General features: G+C 45.2%; 1 protein-coding gene across 3 annotated transcripts; it reads right to left on the reverse strand.

Annotated features, from left to right (window-relative positions):
• Positions 1 to 4,338: 4,338 nt before the first annotated feature.
• On the reverse strand, positions 4,339 to 9,991 carry LYSMD4 (LysM domain containing 4). Of its 3 annotated transcripts, none has more exons than XM_032342194.1 (3): positions 9,890 to 9,991; positions 8,163 to 8,632; positions 4,339 to 5,890 (listed from the first exon to the last, which is right to left on the reverse strand). In XM_032342194.1, exons 2-3 carry the CDS (start codon positions 8,622 to 8,624, stop codon positions 5,279 to 5,281), a joined length of 1,074 nt encoding a protein of 357 aa, XP_032198085.1. In that variant the 5' UTR covers positions 8,625 to 8,632; positions 9,890 to 9,991; the 3' UTR covers positions 4,339 to 5,278. The 3 variants fall into 3 exon arrangements, with proteins under 3 accessions (XP_032198085.1, XP_032198086.1, XP_032198087.1); XM_032342195.1 differs by having other exon boundaries at positions 9,297 to 9,911; XM_032342196.1 differs by lacking the exon at positions 9,890 to 9,991 and having other exon boundaries at positions 8,343 to 8,810.
• Between the last annotated feature and the right edge of the window lie 3,242 nt (positions 9,992 to 13,233).

Below are 13,233 nucleotides of genomic sequence, written 5' to 3' on the forward strand. Positions count from 1 at the left end.
GGCAGAGAGGCAGGCAGAGAGAGAGAGGGAAGCAGGCTCCCTGCTGAGCAGAGAGCCCAATGCAGGGCTCAATCTCAGGACCCTGAGACCATGACCTGAGCCAAAGGCAGAGGCTTAACCAACTGAGCCCCCAGGCACCCCTAAACACCACTCTTTTAAACAACAGATCGATCAAAGAGGAAATTAAAGAGGGAAATAAAAAACTCTCCTGTGACAAACTAAAATGGAAACACAACATACCAAAACTTACGTAATATGTGCAGAAAGCAGTTAAAAGAAGAAAATTCATAGCAATAAGCACTTACATTAAGAAACAAGAAAGATCTTAAATAAGCAATCTAACATTTTAAGAAACTAGAAAAAGAAGAATGAAGTAAACCCAACATTAGCAGAAAGAAGGAAACAACAGATTAGAGCAGATAAATCAAATAGAGAATAGGAAAACAATAGAAAAGATTAATAAAACTAACAGCTGGTTCTTTGAAAAGATAAACAAAACTGATAAACCTTTAGCTTGACTAAGCAAGGAAAAAAGAGAGAAGACCCAAGTCAACAAAATTATAAAAGAAAAAGGAGACATCACAACTGATACCACAAATACACAAAGGATCATAAGAGACTACTGTGAACAACTATTCACCTACAAACTGGACAATCTAGAATAAATACAAAAATTTTTAAAAATATATAATCTACCAAGACTGAATCAGGAAGAAACAGAAAATCAGAATGGATCCATACTAGTAAAAAGATTGAATCAGTAATCAAAAATCTGCCCAAAAAGAAAAACCCAGGACCAGATGGTTTCACGGTGGCTTTTACCAAACATTTAAAGAAGAATTAATGCCAATACTTTTCCCAAACTTAAAAAAAAAGGAAACATTTCCAAACTTATTTTATGAGGCCTGACCAAAGGTAGAAAAGTATCAGGCACTACCTGATACCAAAGCCGGGAAAGAACACTATAAGCCAATTCTCAAATTCTCAATAAAATACCAGCAAACCAAATTCAGCAGCACATTACAGAGATCATTCACCATGACCAAGTGGGATTTATCTCAGGGTCAGAAGGTGGTTTAACATATGCAATCAATGTGATGCACCTTATTAACAAAATGAAGGACAAAAATCATATGATCCTCTCAATAGATGGAGAAAAAACATTTGACAAAATTCAAAATCTATTCATGATAAAAACTCTTTTAACAAATTAGGTGTAGAAGGAATGTCCTCAACATTACAATGGCTATGTATGACAAGGCCACAGCTAAGATTATGCTTGATGATGAAGGGGTGAAATCTTTTTCTCTAAGATCAGTAACAAAAACAAGCTCACTCTCACTGCTCTTATTCAACACAGTCCTGGAAGCCCTAGCCAGAGTGATCAGGCAAGAAAAAAAAAATAAAAAGCAGGAAATTGGAAAAAAAAAAAAAAAGTAAGTAAAATTGTCTCTATTTGTAGATGACATGATTTTATGTATACAAAATCCTAAAGACTCCATTAAAAAAAACAAAAAACAAAAAACAAAAACTAGATCTTAGCAATGAATTTGGTAAAGTTCCAGGATACAAAATTAACATACAACAATCAGTAGCATGTCTATACACTAACAATGAATGACCTGAAAAGAAATAAAATGATTCCATTTGCAGTAACATCAGAAACAAATAGTTAAGAATAAATTTAACCAAGGAGGTGAAAGAATACTGGACACTACAAAAAGACACTGATGAAAAAAGATAAAAATAAATGGAAAGGTATCCTGTGTTCATGGGCTGAAAAACTGAATACTGTTTACCGTTCCATATTACTTAAAACCGTCTATAGATTCAATGCTATCCCTATCAAGATTTCAATGGCAAATTTTACAGAAGTAGAAAAAAATCCTAAAATTTATATGGAAGCACAAAAGACTGAATAGCCAAAGGAATCCTGAGAAATAAGTACAAAGCAGGGGCATAACACGTTCCGATTTCAAGCTATATTATAAAGCTATAGTAATCAAAACCATGTGGTAATGGCATTAAAACAGATACAGACCAGCAGAACAGAAGTGAGAACCCAGAAATACATCGATCGGTGCCTATACAGTCATACTGAGAAGGGAGCCAAGAAAACTCAATGGAGAAGAGTCTCCTCAATAAATGGTGCCGAGAAAATGGGTTTTCAGGTGTACAAAAATGAAAGACCTCTATCTTTTTCCACTCCCCAAAATTAACTCAAAATGGATTAACAACTTGAATGTAAGCTCCTTTATGGTAAACTCCTTGACACTTGTCTTGGCAATGATTTTCTGGATAGGACACCAAAAGCACAAGTAACAGAAGCAAAAATAAACAAGCGAGACTAAATCAAACTAAAAACCTTCATAGCAAAAGAAACAATCAACGAAATGAAGACAACCTACGGAATGGGAAAAAATATTTGCAAACCATATATCCAATAAAGAGTTAACAGCCCAAATACATCAGGAACTCACACAACTGAGCAGTGAAAAGAAAGAAATGTAACAATTTTAAAAAATGGCAAAGCACCTGAATAGATATTTTCCCAAAGAAGTTATACAAAGGGCCAACAGGTACATGGGAAGGTGCTCAACATCACGAATCATTAGGGAAATGCAAATCAAAACCACAGTGAGATATCCCCTCATGTCTGTTAGAATAGCTATCATCAAAAAGACAAGAGATCACAAATGCTGGTAGGGATGTAGAGAAAAAAGAACCTTTACCATTCTTCTTCAACCCCAGGAAGACTTCATTATTAACAGAGGCAGTTTAAAGAACTACCTTCCCGAGGAAGGACTGTGGCATGGCCTTGACTGGGCAGTCCTGCTCAGGGTGACCCTGGACTTCGGCTTGGTCTCTGCAGCCTTGTCACTCCAGGGTAAAACGGGAGCATCATTTTCCTGATGACGTAGATTCCCCAGGTGTCCACAGTGTTGGGCACTACAGTTCAATGAAAAGACTGAACATTTCCTATCAAATCTAATTACTTCTTTAAAGATTTTATTTATTTGACAGAGATCACAAGTAGGCAGAGAGGCAGGCAGAGAGAGAGGAGGAAGCAGGCTCCCTGCTGAGCAGAGAGCCAATGTGATGCGGTGTTCGATCCCAGGACCCTGGGATCATGACCTGAGCCAAAGGCAGAGGCTTTAACCCACTGAGCCACCCAGGCACCCCTCTAATTACTTCTTTAAAACATTAACTCCCAAGACACTATAAATGTAGTAAAATGTGTAGAAAACAAGCTTCATGGTAGCTCTTATGTATACTAAACAAAACCACTTTAAAGCACTTTGTACAGACCAATCAGTGAGACCCTGCTGGTTTACCACTTCTGTTCTTCACCTGTTCGACCTTGAGCAGCACAAGTCCTGGGGGGACACCCCTGGACAGGGGCACCTCCATGTTCTCCAACATTGTCACACATCTTTTAATTCTGAATTACCACCCCAGTTGAAAAAAAAAAAAAGAATCCTCAATTTTTCTTCACAGAAGAAATTATTTTATTCCATTTTTTTAAAGTAAGAGATACATATATTTATTCTTTGCCCAGCAAAAGCCATTTCCCCATGGGTCTCTAGGCTCTGCCTGGTGAAGTTAATGATACATTAGAGAAACCTGCAGCCTCCAGGGGCACAGTGAGCACACACTTCTGGCTGGAAAAACAATCACATGATCAAAGCAGTTCCTGTAGCAAAGATCCACAAGTTCATTCTATCCTGAAGACCATTTTGGTTTTGAAGAAAGGATTTCCTTCTGAAGATACTTTAAGTTTACCAACCAACTGAACCCAGGGCAAATCGTTCCCCACACAGCTGAGAGGAGAAAAATGAGAAGCCCATTTCAAGCACTCTTGCCACCACACTCCCTTCCTCTTACTTGAAGAAATCTTCCCAGTTCATCTCTAGGCCTGATGTGTCCAGGGACATAAACCACCTCCAAGCTCAGCATTTGTGCAGTCTTCCTCCCTGAAGGCAGGCTCCTCCGAACCATGTAAGCCCATTTCCACCCTTCCATGGGACCAAGATGGGCTCCAGCCAAACAGGCCTTCACCCTCACCTCGTGTACCCCTGCTCCACCTGCGAGGCCTGAGGCTGACCCAGGCCTCCCTTGAGCCTCCAGCATGTTGCAGCAGACACCTGCTGTGTAGACGGGAAAACCTCCGGCTGATGGGAGCTTGTGGTTTGGTCTTTTAACATTATGAGCTACACTATATAAAGTGTATTTAGACAAAGAAAACACTGAGCCTGATTCTGGGGCAATGGCTCTAGACTTCCCAAGATTAGAGTCAGGGAAGCAGCAGGAAGCACACCCATTCTCCCTGTATCACCCTTCCAAGTGTCTCAAGGGGCTGCTGCTCTCAGCAATGCCAGACTGGTGACTGGCATTGACTGTTTGGCCTTAGATGTGTCACATGTTGAGACCTTGGCGATAGGCACTCCTCTTTCTCTCTGCACCTACTCAGCTCCAGGCACTGGGCAGCACGAATCCTTCCCAAGAATGCTAACTTGGGTAATCTGATTAGCCACCGCAGTGGGGATGCTCTTCAGAAGAAACTGAGCAAAAGCTCCAAATGATCTAGCCAGGAAGTGCTGGCCATACCATGCAGCAGCTTAAAGCAGGCCTGTGTACCCCTAAGTAGTTCTAGAAGTACAAGGTACACACCTGCCATTTATTCAGTATTAGAGCAATTCGGATTCAGGACTTTTTTGATCCTAGAAGTGACGTTGCCTCAAAAAGGCTAACTGGTGGGACAAATATGAAATAGAGCTAATTATAATTCGGTCATACTCCAAAACAGGGTGATATTCACCACTGCTGGACAGCACCTTTGCCAGGGAGACAAAGAGCACCACGTGTCACGGCAGAGGACACTGCAAACAGCAAAGTGACCAAAGCTGACCTCAGAGGCTCCCACAGTGAAGGTCCAATGCTGCTCCTCAACTTCCAAACACTTCCAACTTGGGGGCCCATGCAGTGCCAGTCCACTATATACCTTCAAGAAATGGCATGTGTCACATGCAAATGTCTCTTCCTGTACCTCTGGATGTAGGGGGATGGCAGGGGGGGCGCATGTTTTGGCTCCCACAGCCTTGGATTAGGTCAGCCTATTCCTCAGGGTCAAATGTTCTGGAGAATACAACGGCAGCTTCTGAGACATGTCCGTAGGTCATAGAAAAGGAAAGGCAGCACCCTAGGATATGACCGATGTCAGGTGATCCACATTAAGAGGCCAAATGCTAACACTGGCCTGATTATTTAGAAACAAGAGCTAGTTCCCTGCCTGGGTGGTTTGACTGAACTGGCTGTCTGCAGAGGGGACAGTTGGCACTGGAACTGCTAATCTGGGGGCTTGCCCTGGAACTGCACTCACGCTCATCGAGCCATTGGGGACAGCAGTTGTGTTCAAGCTACTGGGGATCTCGCCAGTAGCTTGTATTTTAAAATAGACCAAATAAAAAACTGGTAAAACAATCCCAATTAGAAGCATGATAAAAACGGCATTCCACCACTGAATTCCACAGTCGGCACCGTTCGTGGGGGTCTTTGGAGAAGTCGGGAGCAGTGGCTGATTGGAGGTCTCTGCCGAGTAACTTTCATTTAAAAAGATTTCTGACTGCACCGCGCGCTCAATATTCTGGTCAATGCCCTTAAAGAAGTCTGTCAGTGGGCTGGAGAGGGCACCGGCGCCTACAGCTGCTCTATCTGGGTCTGGCTGCTCCTCGAAGGTCACTCTGGTCTCTGAGGATGGGCTCAGGAGGGGTCTGAGTTCTCTGTGGGTCTCTGTAAGGATCCCATGATTTTTCACTGGAATCTTAATAGATTTCAAAGCATATAAGTCTTGTTCTCTGATGAAGTTGTTGACTTTCTTGATATCTGCAACCTAGGAAAGCCACGAAGACAAACAGCACAAAACATGTAAACTCCTTAGAATGAATATCCAAAAAGTAGCTCTTTCTGGAAGAGGATCCAAGCCCACCCCGCTTACGAATCTGATGAATATTGGAAAACCGCACCTAGGCACAAAATTAGTTTAGGCTGAATACAACTGTTTTTTGGCTTTAACTCAGCCGGAATGTATAGCTTAATCATCACATTTCCATACAGATTTACAAGTTTGAAAAACACAAGATCAGTTTTGGAAGAGTCTTTTGCTAATTCAAAGTGTGACCGCAACAAAATGTTTTTAGGTGAAACCCAACCACGGCCAACTTAAAAAGCTTATATCCCTTTCTACTTCTTCTAACTTTTGAGGCAACAGTGCCCCCATCTGGCTGACTTCCCTCCCACATCAGAACCCAATTCAGTAGCTGATTATATTAGGGATCCCCAAACACAAAGCCTCAGCCAGCTCCACACTCAACGTATTTTAACTGTTATAATACTTAAAGAGGTATGTCCTCATGATTCTACCATGTTTTCTTGCCCAGAAGTGCTGTATGGCATATAAATTTATTTTCTAAATAAAGGGACCTAGGGGTAATACACTTCGGAAGATTTCACACAATTGTGATAATTAGAAACATATAGAAAATCATGAATCAAGCTGGAAAGTATGGACTGAAATCTGTTGCAATTTTAGGACTGGAAGAGAAAGGAACAGCACTATGAGTTTTACAAAGTTCGGGACAAACTCCTTCCACAGTCGAATCTTAAGGGATGGTTGGTGCAGACCGTTAAGTCAAAGAGAAACCCTCCCTCAAGCTAATGTTTGAACTTAACTTGAAAGCATTAGAGGTGGACCTTAAGATTTGACTCATAAGCCCACTAACTAGAGTGTAAATACAGCCACAGACCTTTAGATAACACCTAATTCAAATCAATCATCTCTATTATTTCACTTATTGAGCAACTGTTTTCATCATCTAATTGAATTGAGGTGGCAGATATTTTTAACAGATCACACCTGGAAACTAAACCAGCTTGAGACCTGTTTGTCTTTGCCCTTAGTGAATTAACACCAAATTTATATTTACTTTACATTGGAAAATTGATTGCTTTTTGGAAGCATTATATGTAACATCTTCACAGATGTATTAGACATCAGTATTCCAGGAAGCCCACTGCATCCACTCAGTGTGGGGTTGGATTCATTGTCAGCCCATGTTCCATAAACCACACTGTATGCCTACAGAAAATTCTCAGTACAACTGAGAGACCACAGTAAGTCCCTAGAGACCAGCCTCTTTATTTCTTCTGGGAAATACAGCATCCTATACAATGTGTTTAACCATTTGAACCTTGTTAGATAAATGACAAGAAACTAAGGAGGAAAAGGTTTCTAAAATATATTGGTTAGATAGCCTTAGGGGAGGCCACAGAAAGTTGTAACAGTGTCATTAGCGAAATGAAATAAATCGTTTCAATCTAGGAGAAAATGCAGCAATTCCATAAATACTTTCCTACTTACTTTGCCATGTTAATCACTCTGAATGCTAAAAACATAATTAAAGAGAGAAACAGGGTTATACAGATACACAGCGTACAAAGGCTAGATCATGCAGTTCTAAGAGAGGACATAAAACTTGACCAAATAAGCTATAAGCAACAAGAAAGGGTCAGAAAAAGTGAAGCAGCTAAAAAAGCAAGCCTACCAAACAAATCTTGGATAAATTCTGCTGGCATCTTTGGCCCTAGTAGGTCTTAAAATGTGCCTGGGGGGGAAAAAAAAAAAAAAGGTGGGGGAGCCGGAGGGGGACATCTGGGTGGCTCAGTTCCCTGAGCATCTGACTTTTTTTTTTTTTTTAAAGATTTTATTTATTTGAGAGAAAGACAGAAAGCACAAGCCAGGGGGAAGGGTAGAGGGAGAGGAAGCAGCAGATCCCCGCTGGGGCTCGATCCCAAGACCCTGGGATCATGACCTGCGCTGAAGGTAGGGCCCTAACTGACTGAGCCACCCAGGTGCCCCTAAGCATCTGGCTCCTGATCTCAGCCCAGGTCTTGATCTCAGGATTTTGAGTTTAAGCCCCCCACATTGGTCTCCACACTGGGTGTGGAGCCTACTTAAAAAAAAAAAAAAAAAAAAAAAGTTTCCGAAATTCAGTTTGGAGGGGCAGGGAGAGAAGTACTTTGCAGAGAGGGAACTGCTCCAACACGTGAGATTCCTAACCCTCACTTTTCATGATCTCAAGGTTCAGAATTGAAAGTACTTCCACCTGCCTTCCATCTCTGGCTAGATTGGAGAGTCCCTTCCGGCTACAAGAGGCCTCTCCAAACCACCTCTGGGGGGTCAGGAAGGGGCAGCAATGGCCTCCACCCTTCAGGGCATTGCTCTGTTCCTCCGAGCACGCAGGAGCCGAGGGACAGATGGCACCTTCACCTGCGGGGTTTCTTACTTTGCAGCCATACTGAAGAGCGAGCTTGTTGAGGCTGTCCTCCTGGGCCAGCTCCCGCTGCAGCAGCACCACGTCCCCTGCTCCTGGCTGGTGAGGGTGGTGGTCACCCTTCTTCTGGCGCTCCTTGCCCCGGGGCCGCAGAGCCACACGGTGGGACTCTTCCTCAGAGGAGTCCCCGGAGTCCCCACCACCGTTCTCAAACATGTAAACGTGGCTGGTTGGAGTCCTACAGACAATGGCTGGGCCTTGAAAGGTCTTGGTTAACACTTCCTTCTGCCTCATTTTCTTAACTGAAAACCAAACCCCATGGTTAATTCCACATAAGGCACATTCATTCCTCTGCGGCTACATTAAAGAGAAGTGTCTTGTTAGAGATTACGCTTTTCCCTGATCATTGCAGAGACACCATCAGTACAAAAAACAATGTGTTGTACACTGAGATGGGTTGAGAGGGAGGTGTGTAAAAAATAGCATTTTCCCCTTAACTGCATCCCTTTTGCATAGAGAATGAAAGAATCCTTCCTTTCCCCCTTATTTGGGGGTGGTGCCCCCCCAAATCCACGCAGATAAAGAAATTTCTCTTTTTGGTCTCAGGGGTAAAGACGCTGCTGGGACCCTTGCAATGAGAGCGAAGGGCTGTTCCAGCTTCCTTGCTTTGAGGATCCTAACTCGGAACTTTTGTACAGAACAATTCTGGTTCACTACTTCACACACTCCAGAGTCCCCTCGCCAAGAAGGTCAAGACTAAGGGCACTTGCTTATGAGAACTAGGAGAATAAAAGACTTTGATTTCCAATACCGAAGGCTTGAATTACGTTGTATGTGGGCCAAGATGGGCAGAAAATTCCTGTCGAACTACGAAATTCGTCCAGTTTCTCACAGCTGCCCTTGCCTTCATTACATCCCACGCCTGGTTTTATTTTCACCTCCCGCCCAGTGCAAAAGCCACGCCACCTGCTTTCCCCTCTCGGAGCGGTCCGAGCGAGGTTCCAGAAACGAGAGCTCAAATGCGGTGAATGACAGCCTCCGACCTGCCGGCGTGGGGCCCTTCGGAGCCCAGGGGAGCGGCGCCTTCGGGGACAGCTAGGGCCCCCCGGCGCGACCGTGCCGCCCACCGCCTCCTGCCCGCGCCCTACGGACCCGCCGGCCCGGAGGAGGGAGGCGGCGGCTCCCAAAATGAGCTCAAGAGCTCAAGGCCCGCCAGGGACCCCGGCGGCTCCAAGGCCTCAGTTTCCCTCTGAGCCCTTTCCGTGCAAGGAGGGCGGTCCCCACACAGGCGCTGACGAAAAGAAAACGGGGCGCGGCCCGCTCCTGGGCTTAGATGGGCGGGACCCCAACATTCCACACAGGCACGACCTCCAACCTCTGCCCTCCACCCCAACCACCTCCGGCCAGCCGCAGACGGTGGCGGTCGCCGCCCCTCCGGAAGCAGGAGGGCGGCTCGTACCCGAGGCAGAAGCGCGGCCCACCCCCCTGAGCCGCGGCGCCGCTGAGGGCCCGCGCGCTTCCCCTTCCAGGACCGCGGCCCCTCCTGCCAGCCCCGGTACCTCAGCGCCCCGGATCCTCCGAGACTCGCCGCCGCCGCCGCCGCCGCCGCGCCTGCTGATTGGGCCCGAAAATCAGCAGGTCTCCAGGGGGCGGGGACAGCGAGGCAGCCAATGAAATCAGCGGTGGGGCGCTCTGGAATGAGCCTGGCTGTGCCAAGGTCAGTGCAGGAAACGCGGCTGGGGGGCGTGGCCGGGGAGGGGCGGGGCCGGGGAGGGGCTCCAGCTCCCCGACCGCTCCTCCCTTCGCCCCGCCCCCCGGCCTGCCACCACGGCACCAGCTCGTCCCAGCTGCAGTTTTCGCTTCGGATGTAGGCTTACCGCTGATTCCCAGCTTTCTGCGGAATCTCAGCTTTCTCGCCTGTACAAGAGGCCTTTAGCCCCGCCCTCTGTGTCAATTGTGTAACGAGGCGGCAGATTCCTAGGAGAGTGGGGGCTACCTGCCGAGGCGTCCCGCTGGGACCCAGGGGTCTCCACATCCTGAGCCCTTACCACCGCAGGATGAGTTTGTTCCTCTCCGCACACGAAGATGGAAAAATTCCCCAGTGTAAACCATGGAACCACGACAACACGGACCACAAGCAACACAATTCACCCAACGTCGATGGCGGGGGACTCCTTAAGCTTAATAGTGGTGGGGGAACACTCTAACACACTAAAGTACAAAGGTTTAAAAGGTCCACGCCCCAAAAGAAACGAAAATTAAAAAGCAAACCGTAACCAGGGGAAAATAAATGCAACAAACACCGCAAAAGATTAAAATCCTTAATTGAGACAAACCTCATCGAATTAATGAGAAAGTCACTAACCGCCCAGTGGGTGGGGCGCATGAGCTGACAATCCACCAAAGTATGCAAATGGATAATGGGGGGGGGTGGAATGACATCTCAGTAGTTATCAAATTAAACCACAAAGCAAAAAGAGTAAAACAGTAAGATCTCTCCCTTTTATGGCTTTCCATCCTACTTAAAAGTTGAATTCTTTATCTTGGCTGACAAAGGCCAGGGCATTCTCTGCCATTTACTCACTCCTTTTATCCACTCTCCCCTTTTTTCTGGCTTTTAAACACCCAGCTCTCCCACACCTGGCCCTTCATAGGAACATACTTCTCTCAGCTGCTGGCATGGCTGGACCTTCTGACCTCCAGGCCTCAGAGAAGTCCCTTTCTCAGTCCATATACCTAGATGTTCCCTCCATGCTTTGTCAGGACATTCTGTTTCTTCTTCCCACTTCTTATTTGATGGACTTGTTTTATTGCCAGAATCCACCTGTCCCTAATTATCGTCTGTTTTGCTCACCACAACCTCTGTCCAATTCAAAGCCTATACTCGGTAAATAGTGGCTCAACAGGCAAGACATTAAGTGACCTGACCCAGGGTACAGAGGAAGTGGCAGCATTAAAGTTCAAATCCTAATATGTCTGACTCCAAAAGCCCATCTGTCAGCCACAGCTGTCCTCCTGGACCAAAGGGCTTGGTCATGGCCTGGTGTATTTGACAAGTCTAGGCATCAGAATTTAAGAATGTGATTAAAAGGGAGAGGAGTCAGATCAGAATCTGCAAAGCTGAATTAATTTTTGATTAATTAGCCACTCTCTGATCTTTCATTCAGCATGTCCAATAAAAAACAAATCCAGATTAAGGAGAGACTTTATTCAAAAAGATTATTGCAGGGGAAGAAAAAGATTTGCCATGAGGAGAACCCTCTCTGACTATGAGGTCTGCAAGCACCTTAAGAGTTGGGCTCAGGGGCACCTGGGTGGCTCAGTGGGTTAAGCCTCTGCCTCCGGCTCAGGTCATGATCTCAGGGTCCTGGGATAGAGCCCCGAATCAGGCTCTCTGCTCTGCGGGGAGGCTGCTTCGCCCTCTCTGCCTGCCTCTCTGCCTACTTGTGATCTCTCTCTCTCTCTGTCAAATATATATATATATATATATATATATATATATATATATATATATATATTTTTTTTTTTTTTTTAAGAGTTGGGCAGAAAGGGCTTTTCTTTTATAGAGAGGAGTAAGTAAGGCTAAAAAGAACCAGGTGTGGGGAAATAGGACAAAAGGGTGGCAGAATTGGATAACAGATACGAGAACGTTCTACCGAGGCCAGCCTGTTCTCAAGAGGGACTGTATGCTGCCTCAGGCTGAGGCTGGACTGAAGTCCATTCAGGGGCCTAGATGAAGGAGAGCAGCTCCGTGGAATGCTGGTTAACAAGCATTTTGTTCTGATTGATCAGTGGGGCAAGAGGCTCAGCTAACCATTCATGAGGCAGAGAAAGAGAATTTTGAAGGTTTGTGTCTGGCCTTGTCATAGGTAAACAAGGAGGGCATCCCTGAGTCTTATTTAAGCCATACAGGGAAGGAAGGGAGGTTCTTTGCAATAAGTCATTTTCCAGAACAGAGTGGATGGGTAGGGATGGGGAGGTCTTTTTTTTTTTTTTCCAAAGATTTTATTTATTTAACAGAGAGATCACAAGTAGGCAAAGAGGCAGGCAGAGAGAGAGGCTTTAGCCCACTGAGCCACCCAGGTGCCCGGGGATGGGGAGGTCTTAACCCTCACCATTTTCCAGGAACACAGGGCGTCAGTAAATCTTGACATTGTCAAGTTTCTGTCTATGGGTCTACCTCCACATGTCAAGAATTGGAGAACAGCAGTAAGCGCTCATGGGGTTTACACTCCTGAAGATGAGCCAAGACAAGTACAGACACAGAAAGGGCATTACAGATTATGCTAGATGTGGGGAAAATAACAACTAGGACATTATCTGTTAACAAAAATTATCCGTGGGGCGCCTGGGTGGCTCAGTGGGTTAAAGCCTCGGTCTTCGGCTCAGGTTGCAATCCCAGGGTCCTGAGATCGAGCCCCATATCGGGCTCTCTGCTCAGCAGGGAGCCTGTTTCCCTTCCTTTCTCTCTGCCTGCCTCTCTGCCTACTTGCAATCTCTGTCAAATAAATAAATAAAAATCTTTAAAAGTATTATCCAAACTTCATAAAGGCAAAAGGATTGGTTGTATGTTCTTTCAGTATTATGCTGGAGCTTGGTTAACAAGCCCATCTAAGGAAAATCTGATTCTCTAAGCAGCAGTTCTCAAAATGTGATCTTGGAGTCCTGGGGAGCCCTGAGTCCTTTTCATTGGGTCTGTTAGGTCAAATCTATCTTCATACCAGTGCCAACATCATTTTCCTTTTCCACTTCATTCTCTCTTCATAGACATAAGTTAGGTAACATAGATGATGTCTATATAGGGTACAAGGCAACACAATACTCCTGGAAGATAGGTATTGTCATAATCCCCAAATTGCAGACAGAAAAACTGAGTGTAACAGAAATTTCAAGATGCTTACCC

The sequence above is a fragment of the Mustela erminea genome, chromosome 5 (genome assembly GCF_009829155.1).
Source record: "Mustela erminea isolate mMusErm1 chromosome 5, mMusErm1.Pri, whole genome shotgun sequence".
Taxonomy (NCBI): domain Eukaryota; kingdom Metazoa; phylum Chordata; class Mammalia; order Carnivora; family Mustelidae; genus Mustela; species Mustela erminea.